General features: G+C 46.4%; 1 protein-coding gene and 1 long non-coding RNA gene across 8 annotated transcripts in view; one reads left to right on the forward strand and one right to left on the reverse strand.

Annotated features, from left to right (window-relative positions):
- Positions 1–21,513, reverse strand: part of LOC135917094 (uncharacterized) — a 146,381-nt gene extending 124,868 nt beyond the window's left edge. For 4 of the 7 annotated variants that reach the window (XR_010569177.2, XM_070529237.1, XM_065450584.2 and 1 more), the window contains exons 1-3: positions 19,293–21,513; positions 15,162–15,253; positions 5,984–6,073 (exon numbers count right to left, since the gene is read on the reverse strand). Coding sequence is in view for 6 of the 7 variants with exons in the window: in XM_070529237.1 (XP_070385338.1) it covers positions 5,984–6,073; positions 15,162–15,253; positions 19,293–19,345 (235 nt within the window). In the remaining variant the exon portion in view is untranslated. Of the gene's footprint in view, positions 1–5,983; positions 6,074–6,593; positions 6,815–15,161; positions 15,254–19,119; positions 19,251–19,292 lie in introns of those variants that run through there. The other 3 variants (XM_065450587.2, XM_065450586.2, XM_070529238.1) reach the window with 3 other exon arrangements.
- A 15-nt stretch (positions 21,514–21,528) lies between these two features.
- LOC135917095 (uncharacterized) lies at positions 21,529–23,867 on the forward strand. Its single transcript, XR_010569178.2, has 3 exons — positions 21,529–22,123; positions 22,961–23,072; positions 23,255–23,867. It is a non-coding gene; the product is annotated as an uncharacterized lncRNA (long non-coding RNA).
- The last annotated feature ends 3,136 nt before the right edge of the window (positions 23,868–27,003 follow it).

The raw sequence follows: 27,003 nt of genomic DNA on the forward strand, positions 1-27,003 counted from the left end.
CAGTTCACTTTCACAGCCCAAGTCTCCGCCAGACGCCAAGCATCTGGCGTCTCTTGGTGGCGTAATCTTCCTTCGTGGAATTGTCATATACTTCGCCATCACTACTAATACTGCTCTTTCGGGAGAAACTGCAGCCTCTCTCTCTTTTGTTTTACTGTGAGTGCGAGTATAAGGGCTGCTGCGCATGACTGCTGTTGATTCTGATTTGGAGTGAATGCGGCTTGGCTTTATTTCGGTGATTTAGTGAATTATAAAGGGTGTCCCTACTGTCATGCACTAAGTATTCAAAAAAAGAGCAATTGCGTTACTCAAGGAACACCTAGTGCATATAGTTTCCAGAACAGCGGAGTAGCCGCCACAAATTTTTTGTTAATGAGGTTTAATTAAGTTTTTGCAATCATCTAACTCGAGAATTAATGTTTTAATTATGAAAGTGTCAATGAGGCATTTGCAGGCACAGCCAAGGGACATCTAACTGTGGTATTTTCAGCGACATACTAATTGCGTACTATTTTTTCCCCGAGTGGTAAAGCAACCCCACAATTATAAAAAATACCATGCGACTGTGCGCCCACCTGCATCATAAAGCAGCGCCCTCAAATAAGCTGACTGAACGCAACTGCTTTGCCTGTCTAAAACCTGAAGAAAGAGACAGTGCATCACCTTGATAATGATACGGAAGGAACACCAACAGCAGGTTTCGCGGCTTCGCAGCTATTCCTTCCTCTAATTTCTATGTCACACTCATTATCCCTATCTCAAGGCCGACTGATCACATTGACAACAAAAGCCCCTTGATAACGCGGCCGAAGCACCGCTCTGAGTACGCACGAAATGCAGAAAGCAATGTAATAGGCATAGAATGTGTAAAAATCCTGGCTCTGCTCACACCGCACCGAGAGAGTGCACACGCAGGTACATTTCGCACCAGAAACGTGCTTCGGACCAAAACCAAATTAAAATGACGGTTCTTGATTTCATGTCAATGTATAACCGCGGCAAAAACTAGCTCGCGGCAAAAAATAAAAGCGTTCCTCTTCACTTGAACATTAGAACTTAGAGGGCTTGTTCGCACAGGTGTCCTTCTGCAGCTAGGCAGTACTGAGTCCACTTTGTCACAACTTCAGTGGCGTTCTTGATCACCAAAGCTCGAATTTTACAGCAGACATCCATTATCCTTGTCTTGAGCTAATCTGACGTCTGTCTCGATCATGTAAGCACGATCTTTCACATAACTCCAAAGAAAGAAATCGAGTGGAGAAAGCTCAGGTGACTTAGCCAGTTAATTGAGAGGCCCATGCCTTCCAATTTATTGCGCATGAAAAGTCGCATCCAGCCAGTTTCGTGCTTGGCTGCTGTTGTATGCTCACACCCCATTTTGTGGATACCACAGCAGTGGAAGACACGACAGCAAGACTTCACTGAGAAACTCATCCACTACTCCTTCAAGGACTTTGTCCACGTAATGCTGTCCAGTCAGTGTGCCATTGAAGAAGGTGGGACCGATTATTGCTCCATAGTAAATTCTGCAACACACACTGAACACCGATTGGTACAGGTGCCGAGTATGCTTCACCCAGTGTGGATTGGAGCCACTCCAAAAGTGTGCATTATGCAAATTTACCTGGGCATTTTTGCAAAGACTGGCTTCAGCTGTGCACATGATGTTGCTCACAAAGTCTGGCAACTCATCGGCTTTTGTGAGGACCCATTTCAAGAAATCTAGACGATTCGGCAGGTTCCTACCTTCCAAGCATTGGTGCTGGCTAAGGTGGTACGAGTGAAAGGCTCAGTGATTTAGAATCCTCCAAACTGATGACTTGGAAATTGGTACCTGGGCAGCCATGTCCCGTAAGCTAGCATGAGGGTTTGAGGCCATAAATGCCAGAACATCCGTGCATAGGTTAGGACTCGAAGATAGGGTCCTCTGTGGCTGTTTCTGGAAGCTGCTGGTTTGTCTCTGGCTTTCATAATTTCTGATAATAGTCTATATGTTTGGTATAGCGCCACACTTCCATGACTGATATATATTTGCGACCTTCCTCTTGTTGCCATTTGCAGCTCCCAAGGCAAGGATAATGTTTTCCTTCTGCTCATTAGAGAAAGACATGGCGACTGGGATGAAACAAAACGCACTTTTAAATCTTTACACTCACATTATCAATTCGTTTTTGTGGTGATAGGCATTGTGGAGAAAAAAAAAAGAAAGAAGACCCATCCGTGCACTTTATCTACACTACAACGACAGCTATCACAGTTTGTTTCCAGCTAACACCAAACGCGACATGTTACTTCGGCCAGGGTGCACCATATGAGGCACTAGCTAGATCACGATGTTTTTCTTTATTTCCTTTATTTTGTTCTGGCTAACTCAGAGGGAGCCTGTTCGAGGGCGCTGCTTTATTATGCAGGTGGGGGGCACAGCCACATGGTATTTTTCATATTTTGCAGGGTTTATCCACCAGTCGGAAAAAATTAGTACATTAGTAAGTCACTGAAAATACCACAGTTAGATGTCCCTTGGCTGTGCCTACATATGCCTCATCGACACTTTTATAATTAGGATAGTGCCTCTCAAGTTAGATAATTATTTACAATTACCTAAATAAATCATAGTAACGAAAAAATTACTGGCGTCTACTACACTCTACTGGAAACAATATGCACTAGGTTTTCATGGAGTAATGCAATTGCACTTTTTTTTAATGTTGGCGCATCATAGTTAATTGGGGCACCCTGTATATATTTATGACATCTGCATGCAAGTGACAATGTTTCCATCCTTAATAAGTGTCGTAACTTATTAGAAGAGTTTCTCCTTTCTTTTTTCATGAGTCGTTAGAATTGCCTACTGGAAAGAGAAGCAATACTGAAACACATATCTTTCACATGCATTTCATACACCATGGATAACATACTCTGCCAAAGGGGTCACTGAAGTTTGCAGGTTTTCTGCAGGGTCAAAAAAGCATGCAAAGCAAATGAAAGGAGGCAAATATACAGCAGCATATTCATTCTCTAGGCAAAGGTTATCCATACCTTTAGAAATAATTGTTAATTGCCTACTTCCTCATCTTGCAAAAATATAAACTTTGTCCTGTGTATATATTTAAATGTATTGTATACATGCATGGTGTTTACAGTGGAAATATAAAACGGATGAGCCAGCCGAGGCTGATGCTTCTAATGCGCTTGTCATCCTATCGTCAGGGTTTGAATAAATAAAGTGAAAGTATGAATTAGAAACCGTGCACGTCCGCGCAAATAATGATGCAGTAAGCTATTAGCCCCAATAAAATATCAGGTGAAAAGGTAGAGGCAAGTCAAAAGAAATCTCCAATGATGTGGGTTAAAAAACTCCAGTAGTGGGGGAGTGAATTTTCGCATCGCGGGGAAATGGGGGGGGGGTCTCAGCCCCCTCCCTCCCCCCCGGAAAGCTCTGGAGGGGGCTCGAGCCCCGTAGCCTCCCCATAGTCGGTTCTCCATGGCTTGAAGTTTACTGTCCCTTCCACTCAGACCACTGTATGCACGTAGCTGCATAGCAGGAAAACTGGTGTGTGTAGAATGTTCATGCCAGCAGCAAAAGGCAGAACCTGGCTCCGCAGCAGAGCATGATGGTGTGTCCATGTGGCTTCATCATTTCTGTAGCCAAATGCACTGCGCCCTGTCATGCTTCCATGGTAGTGGAAGCGTGAGCGCATGAATGCAGCACAAATGCACATCAAGTGTCCGTAGAATTGCTATCGCAATAAAATGTCATTGATGCCAATGCATCATTGATCATATTATAAGCAGAACTGACGATGGTGGTAAGTGCACAATAAGGTTTGAGGGGGTGCTCAAGCTATTTAAGAGTCCTTTACGACTTTAGCCACTGTTGTCACCTAGGACATGTGGACAGCAGTTGCAGAAGTGGGCTAATTGCTTTCACAAACTGTCCTCTGTTCTCCTCTCTTTCATTATCTCCAGCTGTCCTTTAACAACAGAAGCTGTGTTTGTCACCCTTCGCAGCAATTCTGTTCACTTTCTGTCCATGTCCCAAAACATCCTGCCACTTTTGCACATTGCCTGCTTAACTAAAGGTAATAAGAAATCTTGCACAACCATTGCCCTACATCAATGCATGATTGAAGTATTTATAAACCAGCACTAAGGTGAACTTGAGCAGTACAGGTGTATGATGTCAAATTGCTGAACATGTCACACATTTACAATTCTTTAGTACACATACTTGCCTAATACCCCTGTCACACGGCAAAGCTAATGTCATTTACAACTAATTACGTTTATCGAAAATGAAATTTACAAACGTTTGAAATTTACAAATGACATGACAAATGACAATGACATTTATACAATCATTTTAGAACTGAATGTGTATCCTCAACACCATGAGCCTACCGGTCAGTTTCGCAAACAGTATGTGCTTCTTTTTTTGTTTTAAAAAAATAACTATTGTTTTACTGATTTTATTACCTAATTATTACTTTAACGAGATTGAAGTGCATCACAGTGCATAATCACAGAAAGCTACTCTCAATCCAGTGACTAGACAGCCTTTAACTTTCGCTGTGGCAGTCGTGTTGGTTCACCCTGGAGCATCAGCCGCGGCCACTTCGGTTGACTTGACGTAAATGCATGCACATATTTTCCTGTGGCACACGCCAAGAATGTGGATATTAGGAGCCTGCATGCACATCAGAATAGTGATGACATGCAACTGCTGTTCTCGTTCCTCATTAGCAGATGTAGCCTACGCACCCATCATGCTTTTCACCATGTTGCTTGCCTGATCTTCAGCTTGGCTTGACTCACTTTCATTGGCAATGTTTATAAGTTAGTGATCAAAACACTACGGTATGAAAGGGGCGATCAGATATTCGAAGGGAATTTAGCATATTGGAAAATAATTATTGGACAAAGGTGAGATTGAGGCTATTTTTGAGTGTCTTTTCTTTTACTATCGTCAATGTCATCATTTTCAAATGACAATAATTTTTGCCGTGATAATGACATTAATCCCAACAAATGTGTTTTGTTAGTAATGACATTAGATTTAGCGTGTGACAGGGGTATAAGTCACCCACTCTATAGCTGCATTTTCTTGAAAACAAACATTCGCTGTTCGCACTACATAGAGAGGCAACACAGCAAACCTTCTTTAGTATCGCAATATTCACCACATAATATGAATGGCTATTTGTACAGGCAAACATTGAGCAGTTGCTCTTTTTGTGAGAGCACAACAGCTGTGCTATGCTCTATTTTCATCTCACACACTCTGTGCAATGGAGGCTATGCATCACATCAGCCAATCAGGAAAAACTGGCTGCAAGTATAAGAAGTAAAAAGAAAAAAAGGGGGGAGGGGATCTGCCCGTTGCACACCTGTAATCCTCCCACGACCTCTCCAGGGAAGTTAAGCATAAACACGAGGACAAGAAAAAAGGCACAGTGGACAAATAGGTGCTTGTGTGTCCACCATGCCTCCTTTCTTTTTGTCCTGGTGTTTCTCTGTGCTTGACTTCCCTTCAGTGAAGATGTACCAACAAGCCCATATTGCTACCTTTGTCTCTTCACTTAAACATTATCACTCATGGCAGCAAAAGACACAGTGGTAAAACCCTTCTGGTTCATCCTCATGCTGCAAGGAGCTTACAATTGAAGCCTAGCATAACTGACTCCACAATTGGGTGGAGTCAGTTATGCACACCTGTGATCCTCCCACGACCTCTCCAGGGAAGTTAAGCATAAACACGAGGACAAGAAAGGAGGCACAGTGGACAAACAGGTGCTTGTGTGTCCACCATGCCTCCTTTCTTTTTGTCCTGGTGTTTCTCTGTGCTTGACTTCCCTTCAGTGAAGATGTACCAACAAGCCCGTATTGCTACCTTTGTCTCTTCACTTAAACATTATCACTCATGGCAGCAAAAGACACAGTGGTAAAACGCTTCTGGTTCATCCTCATGCTGCAAGGAGCTTACCATTGAAGCCTCGCATAACTGACTCCACAATTGGGTGGCAGTACATTTGATAGACTTCCAGGTTGGTGCTTGTAAAGTCAAAAACATGGTCTGTGGAGGGAAAACATGGCGAATTAGCGGGGACTGCAAAAACATTTTTGTTCAGTGCTCAAGTTTGAACAGATATATAGCACATGGCCATACTGAAATTTCTGAATGTTAATCTCAGTTTGGTTTAGACATACAGTCGATCCCGGATATATATAATTATTGCCTACATGGAACAGTTGAAAAATCCCGGTGGGAATCCCATGCAAAAGTATAGCGCTATTGCTCGCGTAGATAGAACTACCGTGCACCGGCATATCGATGTATCGAACTTCGTGCTAAGCTGCGTTCCAGGCAAGTGCGCTTCTCCCACCATACCCCACCCCTGCAAGTGCGCTTCTCCCATCGCATCCAACCCCGCAATAGCGCATCTCCTCACGAAGCTCTTGCGATGTTTTCCGCGATATCACGTGCGCCGCCCCGCACTCTGAGAAAGGGGCGTGTGGTTAAAAGGCACATGACGAGGAGCACTTGGAGTGCGATTGGGTGTGAAAGGGAAGCAGGAGAGAGAAACCACACTGACCGCAGGCGCCCGTTTCCTGTGTTTTGGTTGGTTGACACCGCTGGTGCAGAGAGATGAACGAGGTCAGTGCAGCTTGGCCTTGTGGTAGTGCAGAGATGCGGAACGGTGCGTCTTTCGATTCGCTTTGTTCCTTTTATTCACGAGGCCAACGCGAAGGCTTGAGACTCGTGTGGTGCAGTGCATTTTTCTTTCCGCTTTTGGCACGTGTTCCGGAGCCATGGCTGCGAAAAAAATGCAAGAATTTTGATTTTTCAACAAAAGCTGGCGAGAAAAAGTTGCCGGTCGCTGCGGTGTCCGAAATGCCTCGCATCACCCCGAGTACGATCCTCAAGAACAAAGCCGGTGTTAAGCTGAAGGCAGTGCAGTCCAGTTGCCCTGGAACATGTCGTGTGCGCGTTCCAACCTTTGACAAGGTCGAGAAGGCATTTTACGCCTGGCTTTTGGAGACACGTGCCAAGAACATACCTGTTGATGGCCCAATGCTCATGGAGAAGGCCAAATGGTTTGCTGTGGCCTTCGGAGAAGAAAGCTTCACTGGTGGCACTGGTTGGCAGCAGTGATTTAAGAGTCGCTACAGCATCATCAGAAAGACCCTTTCGGGCGAAAGCGAGGCGACTAGCACAAGTCACATAGAGAAGTGGTTGTCCAAAAAGTGGCCAAATATTTCCGACAGCTTTTCGCCGTCGCAAATATTAAAAGCAGATGAGACGGCACTGTTTTGGAAAATGTTGCCAAACAAGACTCTGCATCTGAAGGGCACTGCATGCCATGGTGGAAAGAACTGCAAAGTGCGCGTATCGATTTTGCTTGCTGCAAATATGGATGGGTCATGCAAACTACGGCCGCTTGTTATCAGAAAGATCAGGTCGCCACGCTGCTTTAAGAATGCGAAAGGCCTCTCGGTTCGATACGCGTCCAATACGAAAGCTTGGATGACATGCGATTTTTTCGTTGAGTGGCTACAGGCGTGGGATGCCGAACTGGAGAAGTCTGGCCGCAAAGTTTGTCTTCTTCTTGACAATTGTTCAGCCCATCATGTCGTCTGCCCATTAAAGCAGATCACCCTCAAGTTTCTGCTGCCAAAAACGCCTATGGACATCGACCAGTGCAGACGCGTGCATATCGACCTCCGCATGATCTACAATTTCGGGTGGTTTTTCCCCTGAAACCGTCCGGATATTAGACAGTTTTAGTTTAGCGTACGCAACTGTAGCGTGCGCTATACGCTATAACATAGCGTACGCTAAGCAGCGCACGTTTTCTACAATTTTAGTTGGCCGGCGATATCTTCGGATCTGTGAGGCCATATGCCGTCGTTGCGGCTATTTCGCGCCTGTAGCGATAGGTGGCGCTGACATCTCGAACGTTTCTTTCGTTAGCCTTCGACTCGTTCGAAACGAGAAGCGATCTCGAAAACACCACGAAGTTATCCATAATACTCTGTCGTCAAAGCGGCTTGAGACTACGCGAAAGCTGTTTACACAGTCATTTGCTACGAACGCAGTGCATTTTACAAAAGCAACATGAAATTCAGTTCGAAGCAGGCAGCCGGGACCGCCGCCACGTTTCCTGCAAACTCCGCAAACCACGCAAAAACGCTAACGTTAACTCATTTGCATTGCATACGCCCGCTATGCCCGCTATTTTGTTTAGCGTTGAGCGCATGCGCAGTGATGACCCGCTATTTTTTAGCGTACACAATGGAATAGCGTACGCTATACTAAAACTGTCTATTGTCACCCGCTTGAAGGGGAAGTGCTCCGGCATCGGTGGACACAACTCTCACCAAACTCAGACCATTTTTCACGATTTGACGGCCACTTGTCACTTCACCCATGTGAAGCCTCCACCACCCCGAGTAGGGGAGTAGCGGCGAAGCCGGGAGATGCGCGCCCGTAGATGTCAACCACAACCTCGCCGCAGAACTACAGAATCGCATCCGATGGCTCAACAACCCGCACTGGCTTTGAGCGAAGAGGTTATGGACTTCGCCGCCCAAAACCGGGACGATGAACGACCGACCGGGAATTGCACCATGGTGTCTGCACATGCCAACGCGCATTTCCCCACCCAAATGGAGACTGACCACGCAGAGGAGGGTTGGCAGATATCCCAATCGCTCAGAGCATGGAACAAACAGGCAAAGGAGTGTAATTTACGGCGAGGACGGGACTTCTCCGCGGACAGCAAGCATACAGCGGACAACCAGCCAAAATGCCGGGGTCGGCCCACGAGACGCAGGCCCCCACCGCTATCCAAGGATGACCTGAAAGTGGTCTTTCGACCTCACCAGGGACTGCCACTGAGGAATGTAACCACCCAAGCGATTTCCGACGCAATAGTGGAGGCCTGTCAAGGAAAAATCAGGTGCGACCAGTTCATTCTCCGTATCCAGTCTGGCTCCAATATAGCACTAGTTTCCACCCCGGATGCGACCGTCGCAATGGCGATGAGCGGCGTCACGTCTTTGAAGATCAAGGGAAGACCGCACCTACTCAATGTCTATGTCACGCCAGGCGAAGGAACCAGGAGAGGTGCTATCCACGGTATAAAGCCGCACACTCCGTCTAAAACTCTCAAAGCGAGCATCCGTTTTCGCACCCAGGGCATGGAGCTTGTAGAGGCCCGGATGTTGGGAGACTCTCAGAGTGCTCTCCTTACTTTCTTCGGAGACGTCCTACCAAGATACATTTACTACAGAAGAGGTGAAAAGGAGTGCATTCCTTTTTGTAACACTGTTTAATTCTGCTGAGCGTGTGGGGAAGTTGGCCATTGCACCGACGTGTGCCCGCAACCAGATTTGCCCACATGCCGTACCTGCAGAATGAGCAACCCAGAAGTAACTCACAACTGTACCCTAACATGTGCAATTTGCGCTGGGGACCATCTTACTGGAGACCACAGTTGCCCAAAACGCCTCAAGCCTGTACAAAACCAGGCAGCGAAACCACCCTAGAAACCACACAAGCCAGCAACTCGATGGTTCTCCTCGGAGGACGAAGAATCGGAATGGGCGTGCGGACGAGGTGCGACCCACAGGAGCCGCTCAAGAACCCGCATGCCATCGAGCAACCGCTCGGAGCATGGACAATCAGGGCAGCAGTGCCGAAGGTCCACGTCCACGTCGAGGCCAAGACCAACCACACAGGAGGACACGAAGGCGAAAGCCCATCCGAGAAGCAAGTCACCCGGGGCATCCCTGGCACAGAGCAAGCCACAGGCGAATCGGGTAAGCTGGGCGCAAATCGTATCTCGCACTGCTAAACATACATCTGTTACACCACCGATCATGCAACACCCTGAATACAGAAGGGTAGTAGACAAGAACAGACAACTCAAAACATAATTAGAGGAGGTTAAGTCTAGGATGGCACGCCTCGAGGCACTACTTTTAAAACAATCGAGCAACACGCCAGGCCCAGCGAACGCACCCGTTGTGCAACTCTGGACAACGCAGCAACCACAAACAATGTCTCGCTAGCCTACCTCGTACAGCAGATGCAGCTTGTCTTTGCCAAACTAGGACAGATGGAACGCACCATTAGTGACCTAAGCCAGACACAGAACCCCCGCAAGAGAACAAGTGAAAGCCCGGGCTCTCCTACCAGACAACTGAAAGAAGTAGGACCGGGTTACGAGAACACCAATCATGGCTAGACAGAGTAATAGTAAACAGACCGAACAAGTGGAAATTTGGCAGTGGAATTGCTGCTCACTGCAGGAAAAGCTCGCCAATTTCACAAAATTTATTGAATCGTCTCCAGTCCCTCCCGATGTTATATGCGTACAGGAGGTAGGCAAACACCAAGTAAATCTGAAGGGCTATGTGTGCTACAAGACCCCGGAGTACCCACAAATTACTACCTTCGCAAAGAAGGACGTGGCACTCAGTATTAGCTATGCAGGGAACAAGCCTATTTAACATCACATAATCACGGTCTGGCCTCGAAAGCGCTGCCGAACTAAAACGGTAATAATCAATGTTTATAGCCCTCCCAGAGTGAAACAGGAATAATGCTAGCGGACCTAGTGGAAAGGTACGACCTATACCAGCTTACACAGCAGGATCTCCCCATACGCGTTAGGGTAATAGCGTCTCAAAAGACACGTCACCAGATCTGACATTCACGAACACCGCAAGGAACATGATGTGGACGAATCTAGGAGAAAATCTTGGCAGCGACCATTTCATTTTGAGTATATCGCTCAGTGTGGCCACGATAAGAAGGGTGATCGGGAAAGCCAAGGTTTCGGACTGGGTGAAATTCCGCGAAGGGCTAGACATTCACGGAGACCTGACCGACGTCAGCACATGGACAGCACAAATCAAAAGGACACACACGAGGGTAACGAAGGAGGTTGAAACAAACACTGAAACTCTGGCGGTCGATAAACACCTACTTCATTTGTGGGACGCCAGAAGAAGCCTCACCAAACGTTGGAGGAGACAGAAACACAACCGAAAGCTGAAAATACGTATAGCCCAACTAGCACAGCAAGCTATTGAGTATGCGCAACGTTTGAGTGACACCAATTGGAGACAGTTTACTGACTCGCTCAAAGGCACGCTGAGTACTAAGAGGACATGGCACGTCTTGCGAAGCATGATGGACCCCGGAGGCACAAAAACAGTGGCGAACAGGACACTCAAGACCCTAGAAAACGAGTTTAAAGGGGATGACATCAAGTTAATAAACACAATCAAGGAGATATATGTCGGGCACAACCTTACTACAGAGCTGCTACACACGGAATACAAAGGAATAGAGCAACCCGATTTAGACGCACCTATAACCTTGGAAGAAATATACAGGGCAGCCCAATCTTTTCGGAAAAAGAAGGCTCCAGGAAATGATCAGATTACCAATGCCATGATCTGAAAGCTCAGTGACGTAGCCCTAACACAAATCATGAAATTCTTTAATGAGAAAGGCTGGAGTGAGGGTGGGAAACTCCCAATAGAATGGAAAGAGTCCAATATCACCCTAATACCCAAGCCGTGTAAATCCAGGGATATCCAGAACCTAAGACCGATTTCGCTGACATCATGCGTGGGAAAGTTGTTTGAAAAAGTGATCTTTAACTAGACTGTCCAATTATGTAGAGACGGAAAACCTTTTACCCAGCAACATGTTCGGCTTCAGGCCACACGTATCAGCTCAGGACGTGTTTCTCCTTCTGATGTCCTTCTGATGTCCTGCACCCGATCAGAGGCTCGAGTGACAATTTTACACTGGCACTTGATATCGAGAAAACTTTTGATACACTCTCCAATGACTCGATCATGGAAGGCCTGGAGTCCATAAACTCTGGCCGCCACATATGTTAGGTCCTTCCTGACGCACCAAACCGTGACAATAGGTTTGGGATCGACTAGGTCTGACACTTTCGACCTCCCAAACAGAGGCACGCCACAAGGAGCTATACTTTCTCGTATCCTCTTCAATGTAGGCATGCGTAAGCTCGCCAGTGAACTACAGCAGGACCCAGATTTAGGCGTCGCTATTTACGTGGACGACATAACCCTTTGGACAAGAAGACGGTCGTACGCGGAAAAACAGGACGTACTCCAGAGAGCAGTGGACAAGATAATGGCTTTCACGGATGGAGCAGGGATGAAATGTTCCCTTGAGAAGATCCAGCTGATCAGAATCGGGGCTAAATATGCGAGAAAAAACTATATTGTACCAATAACAATACATCTGGATGAATGTCCCATTAGGGAGGTGTAAACACTGCGCATTCTGGAAATGTGGGTAGAAAAGAACGGAGGCACCACACACACCATCCAAAAGTTGAGAGCAACGGCAGGGAACGTAGCCCGTATGATACGAAGGATATCCAGCAGTAAAGATGGGCTAACTGAAGTAGAAACGATCAGGCTGGTCCACGCCTTTATAATTAGCAGCGTCGCGTACGCACTCCCGTACCAAGCACTAACAAACCAGGAGATGAAACAAGCTAATACAATTATAAGGAAAGCCTTCAACAAGGCAGCACTTAGCCTTAGCCAATAAAGTTGAGAGACTGGGCATCTACAACACCTTTGAGGAATAGGCAAGCGCGGCCCTCATAGCTCAAAGAGAGCGGCTCTGCTCAACAAACCAGGGACGTGCAGTTCTAGAAAAGCTGGGCTTCACGCCATGACTGCTATACTGCAACGAGGATACAGTGTTACTGGACAGGGACATGAGATCTCATATTACGGTGGCACCGATACCAAAGAATATGTACTCAACGTACCAGGCAGGTAGAAGACGAGCACGAGCTGCAACCCTGCGGAATCGTTTTGGGAAAGGTTCTACCACGTACTACACAGATGCTAGCAGAGCCAGTAGAGAGACTCGCACGCTAGCAGTCACTCAAATGTGTCAGAACGGCCACAGTCGTAACTCGGTCCACGTGTGCAGCCGAAGTGGCTGCAATAGCTGTGGCCATTGCAGACGCAGAACACAGAAACGAATCGGCAGTCATACTCTCCGACTCGCAGACAGCGTGTCGCCTGTTTCTCAAAGGGACGGTACCGAAAATTGTACGTAGAATTCTGGGACAAACCCTGACAGTACACCACGACATTATTTGGTGTCCGGCTCACGAGGGCTTGGAGGGTAACGTTGCAGCGGACCGTACAGCTCGAGGATTCAATAACACAGCTGCGGCCGAGCCGAGCGCGCGGGACTTCTTCCAAGCAGTCGTGACATTCTTCTACAACAGTGGGAGGAACGCAGAGAGTATGGTCATCCACACAAGGCCCTTGACAGCAGAGTATGGACTGGTGACGCATTCGAACAAACAGCTTTCCCAACCTGCATCAACTCAGTAAAATAAACCCAACTAGATTTCTGGACGTCTGTCCATGGTGTTCTAACAAACCCACACCACAACATATCACATGGGAGTGCCTGGAACGGCCTTCACATATTACTAGCCCATACATAACTGCAGATCCACTTATGTTAAATAGGCAGTGGGAGGCATGGCTTACGGGCGAGGGAAAGGAGAGCCAAGTGGCTGTCCTGGACCAAGCCCAGCAAGCCGCTCGCGCCAGTGGAGCCCTAGACTAAGGGCCCAACCACGCTCGCCTACTTTTCTTTTCGAAAAATAAAGTGTCTTTCCTTCCTTCCTTCTGCTGCCAAACACAATGGCAAAACTTCGGCCTCTCGACCAAGGCATTGTGAAAGCGTTTAAGGTTGGGTACAGACGACGACTGGTGCAGAGGCTCCTAATCAACCTTCGATTAGGAATTGAACTCAAGGTGGACCTCCTCTGAGTCATTCTAATGCTGGCTGGTGCTTGGAACGACGTGAAGAAATGCACAATTGTGAACTGCTTCCGCAAAGAAGGCTTTGTGGTAGCTGCAGACGATGTCTTGACAGTGAAGACTATGATGCTGGATGCCTGGACAGCGAATTTCGCGAGCTCTCGGCATTCCCAGGCGGCATTACAGCATGCTATTTTGTCAGTGCTGACGACAGCGTGCAAGCTGTAGCGGATCGCGCTGATGAAGAGATTGTGGCTAACATCATGGGTGACGAGGACACACAGTCGAGCAGCGGCAAAGGTTCTGACGAAGAGGACCAACCACCATGCACTGCAGCTGAGCTTGCATCAGCTTTCAGCATCACTCACCGCTGTAGTGGCACAATGGAAGGAGCTGGGCTTTCTCATTTGGACACTGTCAACAAGCTTGAGGACAGCTTAATGAACTTGATAGTGCACAAGAAAAAGCAAGCAAAGGTCAGAGATTTTGCTCTTCCGAAATAAAGTACTCTTGTCATCGCAGTGTGTTTTTGTTTTTTTTACGCGCCTTGGAGGCACAGATCGGTTAGTTCCTGTTAGTCACGACATGGGAAACTGCCTTGAGATGTGTGGAGTTGTTAGAGACGCTTTTGACATGCATATACTATATTTCGAATTATCTATATACATGTATTGAACTATTTCGCGATCCCCTTCGAGTTCGATATATCCGGGATCGATTGTAAAATGTCAGGGATGAATAAACTAAAAGCAGATGCACTTCATCTGACAAAGGCCCCACCACCCAGTGACCTTTGATGTCAAATTATACAACTTGTATAATCCCTCAACCAACTTTTAAACAAGGCAAACACACTATTAAGGCCCTTCTATACAAATCACGGTATAATAAGAGTGAAGTTAATGTTCGTGAAATCTGTCACTGCTTATTGTGCAGACCAAATCATATTTTGCCTTGTGCTGTTGAGCAGTGGGCTTTGCATACACATGCAGAGTGCCACGAGCATGCGTATGGTGTGCATGTGCTACTTTGTCAATTCCCAGGTATGCATGCTTTGATGCTGGCGAGACGTGGTAATGATCGAGTGATTACCCCTTTCTCGGCTGTGATTCAGATAGCATAGTGCCAAAACAGCTCTCGGCGCTTGACCCACCCGTTTGACCACTTCACACAAGTGTGATCACTTATGTGCAGCAATCAGTGTAGGTTAGCCAAACTTCGCGACTCAATGCCTACTGTAAAAATGGAAAAATACAGCACTACAGAAGTTGAAGTGCCAGAGCAGTAAAATATTGAAGTATACAGACCGAATGTGTGGAGTGAGTTCGTTTTTCCAGATTCCATATATATTGTGTCGCCATGTGCCTTCCAGATGGCCTTTTCGCCCCTGTTTATCTCCCTAAAGAAGAAAAAAATACTGGTAAGACAGGGTAAAAAAACTTGTTACTACACAGACCAGAATATTTTTATTGCCGCACCCACATTTAGAGCAAGCATACATAATCCTGACCTCAGTCACCATCTGTCAGTGTGGCCGGTGCAGTGACTGAGGGCTGCACAAGTAACAAGTACCTGGCTGAGCGCCAACCCTCTCACTCATGCACCAGTTTCCAGTCCCCAGAAAAAGATGGCTGCAACCTACAAGCGCCGAAAATTATGGTCTACATTGCATTTCATTTCAAGAAAGCATTTATGATCAAAATAAAAACCACAACCCCAATGGAAAAAGAATCGCATGCTTGCAGAAAAGCCAAGATGAAGTGACTTGCACAGATGCCATCGCCACTCATAATTGATAGGGCTTCACATTCCACAGTCACACATCCTACGAATAACTGAGGCTTGATGTCCCAAAGGTGCACATGTGGTCTACGAGGGACATTGTAGTAGACGGTTTTCTTTGACATGCACCTGTGCCCAACCTTTTATGTGACAGTGTACAGGCATCCCAGAAAGTAAACGGAAGACATAAGTGTCGGCCAAACCGAAGATTTGTTCAATTCGCCTACGCCATTTTAGCCAGTTCACAATGTGCTGCATCCTGCCATTCATGTTCAGCAGTACAGCAATGGCACCCTCTGAACTGTGCCGTTCGTTTCCAAGGGTTCAGCCCAAACGTAGTACTGGTTCACAATTTTTCTGCGCTCTACCCACTGATGGTGCCGACATGCAAGTGCAAAGCGGCAGCGCAGTCAACGACACAGCACCCTGGCATCTGCATGATTGAAACACCGCTTACACACACCTACTGCATATATACAACACCGGATGTTGTTTACGTGCTTAAATTTTCATGCATGTGTACACTATTCAGCTGCCCGTGCTGATCAAACCAACGTTGTTCCAGATTAAACGTGCCCCAATCAATATGTCAGGACTGGTGGTTCACTTAGATGTTTATTGCCCTGTAATGCCGAGGGAAAAATAAGATCTTCTGCATGTTTACCAAAGAAGACAAAAGTTCAGTTCAAGATATGCCCTAGGGTGTCGGTTGCTTATCTGTAGCGCAGGAGCGGCTTTTTTCTGCTGTTTTTAAGACCAAACGCCTAAGCAAACCATACCTGCAGTTTGGGATCCGTCATATTTTTACCATGCCTCTCAAACTAACGTGGACGATGCAGATTATGCGGACTAACCACATCTGCAGCTCACCATTCATTTCACATGTAGCGTTATGCCTGCATTGCTGAATTCAAGCTGGGCAACTTTGGGACTTCTTGTACCCTGCCATGAAACGCTTCACAGTGGTGCATGCAAATCAAATGGACCTTGCATCACAATGCACTAGCGGCGGCAGCATGTACTACTGCGCATGCACAAGACAAATCTGCAATGACTATGTGATACGCTTTTGACAACTGCCTCACTGACAGCTCAATTGACAACTTATTTTAACAGTCGATGCTAGGGGACATTCTGCACTTGCAGTAGTCATTTGTTGGCGGCAAGCAGCTCTTTCCAGAAGCAATTGCTTCCTGCATATGTGGCGAGCATCCTTGGCCAAGCTTTGTTTCTTGAGATAAGAAGTGCTTTCAAGATTTTTTGTAGAAATTTTTAGAACGTGAAGAAGCCAGTGTGAACACTTACACAGTTGCTCATGCAGCCAACGGACTGACCATCCACAGAGAAATGCCAGGGGATTGTTTCTAAAGTGTCATGTTCAAAGTGCCCCACCACTTACATTGATGAAAACAACAGTTTTTCTGACAGAATCCACCAGAACAAGAACAACATATGAAAGCTCAAAGCCTAGCACAGCGCTCTCCATGAACGCTGTGAGATGCATGACCGTGCGATTGATTTGGAAGCCACCTCTGTGGTCGAAACCAAGACCAACATGGCAAGACACCTCCTTGAGTCGTGGCACATTCAAAATACTCGCAGCAACATCCATCGGTCATTGAGTACACTTCACCCTGTGCATGCTCAAGGCCCTTGCGGCACTCCAGAGAGGAGGAATCGGCAACACAAAGACAGGAGCTTACAAGACTTTTTTCGGTCGCTTCAGTAATCCCCTAAAGAAGGGACCGCACCAATCCCGAAATGTCTGAACTTTTTTACCTTTGGCTGGAGCCGTTTTTTCCTCTATATCCCTGTTGAAAATATTTACATTTAGGTCTTTGAATAAAAAGTGTTAATTGACCGCACATAGGGGGAGTCTTATCGTGCTTTGAAATCAACTTAATCCGGCACCACCATCATGATATTCCCGGTCACAGCGAGATGACGGCAATTGTTAACAAGGGCAATCATCACATGCCTCAAGAAACAAAGCTCAGGCAGCGACGCGTGCTGCTTGTGCAGCAAGCAAATGCTTCTGGCAAGAGCTGCTCACAGTTCATAAATAGTTGCTGTTAGCACAAGAAGCTTCCCTAGCAGCTGCAGTTACAAAAAGCGCTTGTTTGCCTGAGCAGTCGATAAAGCAGTGGTCAAAAGTGTGTCGCACTGCCACCATAGATTTTTTTTTTTTCATGCGTATTCTGTAGTACGTGCTGCCACCGTTGATGCACGGAAATGCAGTTTGGCCCAGTAATGTTCCGTGAAGGTAATTTTCCCCTTTCCAGGGAATTGCTGCCCACAATTTTGCAGGAAAGGGAAATCATTGCAATATTCCGGGAAAGTTACGATTCATGGTGTAAACACTGAAATTATGCTATTGAACAAGACATTGTAAAGTCTATCTACAGCACATCAATGTCAGTGCATGGGATCAACTAAGAATCAGTCAGTTTCAAGTTCTTATACTCCATTATTGAAAAGCTCGTATGACGGTTGGTACAAGGCATGAAGTGCAGACTGCTGCATCAATATTTCCTTAGTTAAATAACTGAGAATCACTTTAAAGCTGGATGACAAATTTTGGACTATGCGGCAGAAATGCCCAGAATTGAGCAGTAAACATTAGAAAGTGAATGTATGTTTTACGCGTTATACACGGAAGTGACCTATAAACCTTGCAAAGTCACTCAAAGTAACTTTCATCTAACAACCACGTTTGCCAAGGAACTTTCTTCTCAGGGAAATTTACGGGAATATTTTTCTAATCATGTGGGTAGAAGCGCTGAGGAATAGAGAACTTTCATTTCTACGAATGGGAATTTTTCTGTGAGGCGCGGAACATCACTGGTTCGGCCTTCGCTCGCGTGCTCCGTTCACTTTCTGAGGCACCTGTACACGTTTGTGCACCTGTTTTTGCCACTTCCGTTCAACGGTGGCTGGAAAAAAGTAAAGAAAAAGAAAAGCATCGAGCTGGAGCCAGATTGGACTTCCTGCATATTAAATGCCGCTCTATTTTACTTTGAGTGTGCAGAGTATCATCACGCATATACGGCCACTTTAGTGAAAGCGCTACCATGCAAGATGGGGGGGGGGGGGGGGGGTGTCCGACATGTTGTCGGCGATGCTAAATCAACGGCTTTGCCTTTTCGTAATCATGGGTGGATTGTGGGGTTATGCACTACATAAACTGCTATTAAACACTTTCTGCAGCTTCACGCCTGAAGTAGAACGCGCTATTTGTTTCGATGCACGTGATCAGCTGGTGGCCAGGTCATTCGCGCATCCGTTGAGTTTTAAAGCAAGCTACAGTTAACTGTAGCAAAAAAAAAGAAAAGAAAACGTGAGAAGGGGAACGGGAAGTGCATGTTCAGTAGAATAAAAGGGCGTGTTGTTCCCAATGCCACAGTTAGGCCCCGGCAATAGAGCGATGAAATAACAGCGTCTATTGTAAAAGCAACAATCCTGCCGAACGCGTATTGTTATCACCACATCGTAGCTACTTCATTGTTGATTGTTCTGCTGTGAATTCGATGCAGCTGCACTGTTTATATGGTAGGACGTATGAAATTTGACACACGAAATGCTAGACGTAACGACGCCTCGCACTACAAGCAGTTGGTGTGAAACAATGATAACCGCATAACGTAACTCCAACTCACCTTTCATGGGGAGGCCTCAGCCTGACAGCTACCTTGATAGACATTTTTCGCATGGGCTGCTTCCGAGGGCGAAATTAATGAAGGCGGAGTACACTGCAAAAACTAGCAGCAGCTACGACAATGAGCGGCGCGAGCCATGCGCGAGCGGTAACGTGATGTCACAGCTGCGCCGAGGAAAGCAACAATTTTTACTTGTTTTGTTAAATATATAAGCTAAATAAATCACATTAACTGCATCTTGAGCAAACAAGTAATTATTTTTTATTTAATTTTTACGCTAGTGTTACAGCGTCTGTTGCTTTTCTATTATGCCCCAATCTTTTTCTCTCTACTACTATTCATGAGTATTTAAGTGCCTTAATAGCACTGCTAACGTCCTACTGCAAAACACAAAATTGGGCAAGTTGTGGCATAAAGAAAATTGCAGTTTCACTCATGTGAAACAATGATGCAGTAGCTGGTGAAATATGCGCAGGAAGCTTACTTCATGTAGTGATTGTTGAAGTGAACACTTTTCAATGCAAGTCGGTAATCTCCTTAAAGAAGTCAAATAAGTAAGAGTCGTATTTATTTGCGGGAGTTGTGCCTCCCAGTGTTGAAGTGGAATGACTCGGCTTTTCTTCCTCCTCTGTCATATCCGGACTTGGCCACTGATCTACACCAAAATAACCCTTTAGCTTCTTTCTGCTGAATTCGTTTTGGTTTTCTCAAATCCACATTTGGGCTAACCATTGCTAGGTCTCGCACTTTGGTTGAGGAAAACAAAACACCAACAGCTCTATCCAGTAAATCTGAGAAGCCAAGCACTAGAAGAAGATTAATGAAGCAGATGCACCCAATCATTGTCATCACATGTAAGAAGAAAATTTAACATAGGACTGCCTTCACAATTGGGAAGGTGATATGTAAGAACTTGAAGGTGTGGATGCCAGCTCCATATACACTACGCAGACATTAAGCAGGTGTTAGCCAATCATGGCACCCGTTGGCTAGATCACGCTCTCCGGGATCAGTATTCACCACGACTGTACCTTCAGCAGAGTGGCTGAAATGTAGAATTGTGGACTGCTACTCTTTTGATCGTATGCTTGAATCCTCGCAGCATAATGAGAACATTATTTGCAATATTCTAGCAAGTGATTTGGGAATTCCAGTGACAACACCAGTAGACATCAGAACAACCAGGGGAGTTAGCCCATAGCAGCTGTGCTGTAAAAAAGACTGGCATAAGCACAAGAATTGAGATGGGCAGACTACATGCCTTTGTTCTGGTAGTGTTCTACTACTTTGGTGCTACAGTTAATTACCTCCACTGTCACTGGACACTGTTCTTTAATTACACACTCGCGCATCCACCGCCTCTCAGGTCGCCTAAGTGGACATACTATGCTGGCTGATAGCGGCCCCCTCCCACTTTTAGTACGCCTCACCGCGTAACTAAAATGTACTGCAGCGAAGAAGCCGTACATTTGTACTGAGTGAATAAACAAATGGTTTTTACAACAGTACAGAAATAAAGAGCGCACCATGCATCATTCTACCACACGAAAGAGCGTCGCAACATACGGTAGCTGATTCACACAGGCCGTGTAGCCCATTTATCAGTCGTAAAGGTTATTATGGGTAATTCAAAATTTCAGACACACATATGTGTTATGTTTACGTTCGCACTCCTTGCGTAATAAGCCTCCCAAAACTTCCACAACAGAAAGTAATTTACAACACACAAACGCAAAGAACACAGAGATATGTCTCGTTTTCAACTCGGCCGTCATGCAAATGACATATAGCGCGGAAAAACGTGAACATGCTGTGTGTTAGCGTCGTAAACTTCATACTAGGCAAGGAGCTAGCAAACCACAATCCCGCGACAGCCGCTAATGAGACAAAGACGGGAGCACATGTCTGTGAACGCGCAAACGGAGCCCCTAAGCCACTCGGCTCCTCCGCCACCCCCGCTGCACGGCTGCACCACTCGTTTCAAGCACAGCACACCAAATACACATTCTGCGCTGAACAGTGGGCGGTCGACGCAGTTGCATTTACATGACTTGCAGCGAGCAGCACATCCCTCGATGTCCGTTAAGCAAAGTCGGACACGGCGACGCCACATCGCGTTTCGCAGAACTTCGCGGCCGAGGCGCTAGGCCACTTCGATATTTCAATTGTCACCACTGCCGGGTTCTCAAAAAAGCACGGGTCACACAACGCAGATTCTGTACTGCCAGAGCTCACCGAGGCTAAAGCCGCACCAGGCCCCGTACACTCTCAAGTTCAACTAATGGCCACAGAGGGCGAAAAAATCGACCGCGCGCCGCTGCTAACAAAGCCGACCTAGTAGCATCACCTCGGGATTCGTTCGTTAGTTCCAACATTTCCCGGTAGAGGCGCCGTAATAAGCGCAATTTTATCTTACAAACTTTCTCTTACAATTACCGAAGCATTTTCTTTTACATAAAAACAGGGCAAAATTATCATTGCTAATTAGATATTGTACTCTTTGTTAGTAAGTTTATTGTTTCTTCGCCATTATGAACGCAAATAGCGTTCAGCATCATCGATCTTTCACGTGACCTCTGGCCTGGATTTAAAATTTTTACCGGTATTTCCGAGTGCACGGCGGCACGGATTCATTCGTTCGTACACTCAAGACTGGTTGCTTCTTTGTTTCTAAAACTAGTTTCTTGCGCTTCTATGTAACTTGGGGTGAAGTTACGTGTTTGCAAGCGGACATGTAAGCCCGGCAGTTGGGTTTCGGTCGTGAGCCATTCGGAACAGGTCTGCATCGAAACGGGAGCTGGATTTTGCTGCGGCTGACAACGGCAATAACGGTGAGTCGTTTAACACCGCTGCTTCAATCGTTATATAATATCTGTCTCATTACCTTCCAGGCGGGCACAAGTTAACGAACTAGATCCTGCATTACATATGGGCAGTGAGGATCTCAGTTGCTGTTTCCTAAATAAACCTTTACTTGCGAGGCTGTCGTTTGGTTTACACACACAACCAGGAAAGAAAGAGCGATATCGGAACGCGCGTCTCATTTTTCATGTTATTGTAGCCGTGGTTGTAGGTGACTGAGTAGCCTTATCAATATACAGATTAAACTTTTTTTCGAGTCGGCCGGCAACGTCTTTCGTCCACAAAACCGAATAATCCTTTGGTAAAATGAAGTGAAAGTACAGAATTTAATGTATTAAACAGTTGCAAGCATGATACCCATATTTCGTACTTGTTGGTTCCAAATGTTCTTGCTGTTCAGATTGGTTTACCGTAGGGCATTTATTTTTGCAGTAGTGAAGCGGTGCATCACGTTCGTGGAGAAAAATAATGCATCAGTTCTAATAGCTTCATGACTTTCATGCATTTGCTTGAGTAACTAGCAGTGTGATCACTTCTAGAGCATAAATGAACCCACAAATGTTCTCATTTGTGATCTTAATAGTACTTCCGCTGTTGACATGCATTGTAGTTAGGCAGACATCAATTTTATGGGCAATAGCAATATTTATTTAACATGCTGCTTAAGCACCCTAGAATAGACAGTGTACATTTGCATGTGTTCTGTAGTCGCAAATCATTACAACATATATGTCACACCTTTTTGCATTTCATATTGCAAAACTTTGCTTTTTCAATTTCTGATTCAGTCAAAATTTCTGTTCCAGACATGCAGTAATGAGGACGGCACCAGTATAAAGCAACACACTCCACGCACTAAACAGAAGCTGCTGCCTGCTACGACAAGGTCATTGTGTGGACATTGGCTACTACTACAAGGTAAACAACATATGGTTCAGAAATAAATATGTTTGATCTATGCTGTATTGGCTTGCCGTTTGCAGCAGATATGAATGTTTGTTCATATATATGGTTCAGTATAATTGGTTCGAACATATAAAACCCACATAAATTTGGCTAATCTGTGCTATATCTCACGTGTCACCGTTTTGCCCCAACAGAGTCTATGCCAAGCACATCTTGGTCATCACAGGAGCTCCTATCTGCACCAACAGGAAGGGGCTGGAGCCGAATTTGCAAGGCTTTTACACCAAGAACAAAGAAGCACATGCACAAGAATATGGATGAGATATCAAGTCTGCAAAGGACTGTGTTAAGACTGCAAAGAGCTTCAGCCACCATTCCACCAGCACGGACATTTGGCTGAGTCATCCAAGTAACTCAAAAAGGACTTTCTAGAAATTCTTCGTCTTCAGATGCACCTGCAACATCTGACCAAGCACGGACGACGCTGGCCAAAAGATTGAGTTTCATCAGTTCGTCCTTAATCAGCTTCCATGCCATGTTAATTCCGTTTGTGCGAAGTGTAATTTTTCTTCTATAAATGCAAGCTTTCTCATTGCCCATTTTTGTTAGAGGTTATTCATCCTCATCCAAATATAAAGGTCAACCTTTATATTTGGATATTTCGCTGATACTTAATACCAGTCACTGTCTAGCAGCCTAGCATATCTGTAGCAGTATCTTCTAGTGTATGTTGTCATGCGCAATTACTCTCCTGAAATAGCTGATGCAGCATCGGCATGCGTCTTGCATTAACCTATGCACATGTGCTATGCACCATTTTACTTTTCTTGGTGTTTTTAGCCTTCAATGCTTGCAGAGCAGAGTGGCTTCTCTCTTGAATGCAAGCTTTCTCATTTTCCATATTCCTAGTCTCGTTGATGATTGCTCCTCTTCCTTGATAGCCTGGGTCTTTGTGCAAGCTACAGTGAAGTGATTGATTGCAGAATCTGGTTTTGCTGCCACACTTGGTTGTGGTAACTGTGTTACAGATGTGGGGGCCTGGTCAGTTGCATTGGTAAGCAGTCCCTCGAGGTAAGCATTTGCTCCTGCAGTCCGCAAAGCGACATAGACTCCCAGTATACACACACCGTAACTGGTGCGCCCCGTTCGTTCTGGCCTGCTGCAGCCATGGGCAAATTGTGCTTGTGGCCTACCTCGGCCATGATTTGCTCAAAACGGAGACCAGCATATGTGCTTACATGGTTCGAAGTGTATGAAGTTGATAGCCGTATGGGTGGAAAGACCCGCAAGAATGGCTGCCGAAGGTGATGCCCACAAAAGCGACTTGTCCACATTGCGACAAAGTGGGACACAAAGTGTGAGCCACACATAGCGGCCCCCGAAAGAAAATAAATGTGCAGGTTGGAAAGGAGTTAACGCTAAAATGCCGGGTAGTCCATGTCGCTGTGTTGGTTGCGGCAGCAGATGCCTGCGTCACCTGATTGCTTCGCAATGGAAGTTGCTCATCTTCAACGGCAACTGTTGGTTCAAACAGGTGCAAGGCTCTGTCCAATCTGTTTGTACCGCAGGTTGTCGCTCGTTACCAGACCACCACATGTGACAAAGGCAAGCATTATGCCTGTAAGATGGTTCGTAGCCAATGTATAATGTATTGTCAACCTCAAGCGGTGACTGATTGCCATTTAATTTTGCTGTTATGTCACTTGGTTACGGTCGCAGTTTTATGTTTTTCGAATATTGCTGCCTGGTCGGTTGCACTGGGAAGCAGCCTCTCGAAGTAAGAATTTGATCCTGCAGTCTGCACAGCGACATAGACTCCCAATTTACGCACACCGTGATTCGTGCTCCCCGTTCACCCTTTCCTGCTGCAGCCATGGGCAAATTGTGCCTCTGGCCTTTCTCGGCCGCGATTAGGCATGAACGGAGACCAGCATAAGTGCTTACATGGTCGGACGTGTATGAAGTTGGGTGGAAAGGCCCGCAAAAGTGGCCGATGAAGGTGATGCCCACGAAAGCGACTTGTCCATATTGAGACAATGTGGGACACCAAGTGTGAGCCACACATTAGCGGCCTCCAGAAGAAAAGAAACATGCAGGCTGGAAAGGAGTCAATGCTAAAATGATGGGTAGTCCATGTCGCTGTGTAGGCTGCGGCAGCAGATGCCTGCGTCACCCGACTGCTTTGCACTGCAAGTTGCTCATCTTTAACAGCGACTGTCGCCGCAAACAGGTGGGACACTCTGTCCAATCTGTTTCTGCTGCTGGTTGTTGCTCGTTAGTAGACCACCACGTGCGACGAAGTCGGGCACTACGCCTGTAGGTAGGCAGCTCAATGTACCCTAAGAGACCCGTGTATGTGAATGCTCACTGTTGCCATATGGTTCGTCGCCAATGTATGATGTATTGTCTGAACCTCATGCGGTGACTGATTGCTGTTTAATTTTGCTGTTATGTCACTTGATTATGGTCGCAGTGTTATGTTTTTCGAATATTGCGGCCTGGTCGGTTGAACTGGGAAGCAGCCTCTCGAAGTAAGAATTTGATCCTGCAGTCTGCACAGCGACATAGACTCCCAATTTACGCACACCGTGATTCGTGCTCCCCATTCACCCTTTCCTGCTGCAGCCATGGGCAAATTGTGCCTCTGGCCTTTCTCGGCCGCGATTAGGCATGAACGGAGACCAGCATAAGTGCTTACATGGTCGGACCTGTATGAAGTTTGGTGGAAAGGCCCGCAAAAGTGGCTGATGAAGGTGATGCCCACGAAAGCGACTTGTCCATATTGAGACAATGTGGGACACCAAGTGTGAGCCACACATTAGCGGCCTCCAAAAGAAAGAAACATGCAGGCTGGAAAGGTGTCAATGCTAAAATGATGGGTAGTCCATGTCACTGTGTAGGCTGCGGCAGCAGATGCCTGCGTCACCCGACTGCTTTGCACTGCAAATTGCTCATCTTTAACAGCGACTGTCGCCGCAAACAGGTGGGACACTCTGTCCAATCTGTTTCTGCTGCTGGTTGTTGCTCGTTAGTAGACCACCACGTGCGACGAAGTCGGGCACTACGCCTGTAGGTAGGCAGCTCAATGTACCCTAAGAGACCCGTGTATGTGAATGCTCACTGTTGCCATATAGTTCGTCGCCAATGTATAACGTATTGTCTGAACCTCATGCGGTGACTGATTGCTGTTTAATTTTGCTGTTATGTCACTTGGTTATGGTCGCAGTGTTATGTTTTTAGAATATTGCGGCCTGGTCGGTTGCACTGGGAAGCAGTCTCTCGAAGTAAGCATTCGCTCCTGCAGCCTGCACAGCGACATAGACTCCCAATTTTCATGCACCGTGATTCGTGCTCCCCGTTCGCGCTTTCCTGCTGCAGCAATGGGCATATTGTGCCTCTGGCCTTTCTCGGCCGCGATTAGGCATGAACGGAGACCAGCATACGTGCTTACATAGTCCGATGCGTATGAAGTTGATAGCTACATGGGTGGAAAGGCCCGCAAAAGTAGCTGATGGAGGCGATGCCCACGAAAGCGACTTGTCCATAGCGAGACAATGTGAGACACCAAGTGTGAGCCACACATTAGCGGCCCCCGAAAGAAAAGAAACGTGCAGGTTGGAAAGGAGTGAACGGCTAAAATCTGGGGTAGCCCATGTCGCTGTGTAGGCTGCGGCAGCAGATGCCTGCGTCTCCCGATTGCTTCGCAATGCAATTTGGGCATTTTTAACGGCGACTGTCGCTGCAAATAAGTGGCACACTCTGTCCAATATGTTTCCGCTGCTGGTTCTTGCTCGTTAACCTGACCACCACGTGCGACGACGACGGTGAGCCGTTTACGAGCTCGCGTCAATGATTCCAGCGTATCTCGACATGCAAATTTTATTTCTGCTATTGCACGAGGATGTACACTGCTTGTCTTCTGCCAATAAAGTCGCGCGTTCTG

This window comes from Dermacentor albipictus, unplaced genomic scaffold (genome assembly GCF_038994185.2).
Source record: "Dermacentor albipictus isolate Rhodes 1998 colony unplaced genomic scaffold, USDA_Dalb.pri_finalv2 scaffold_19, whole genome shotgun sequence".
In the NCBI taxonomy this organism is placed as follows: Eukaryota; Metazoa; Arthropoda; class Arachnida; order Ixodida; family Ixodidae; genus Dermacentor; species Dermacentor albipictus.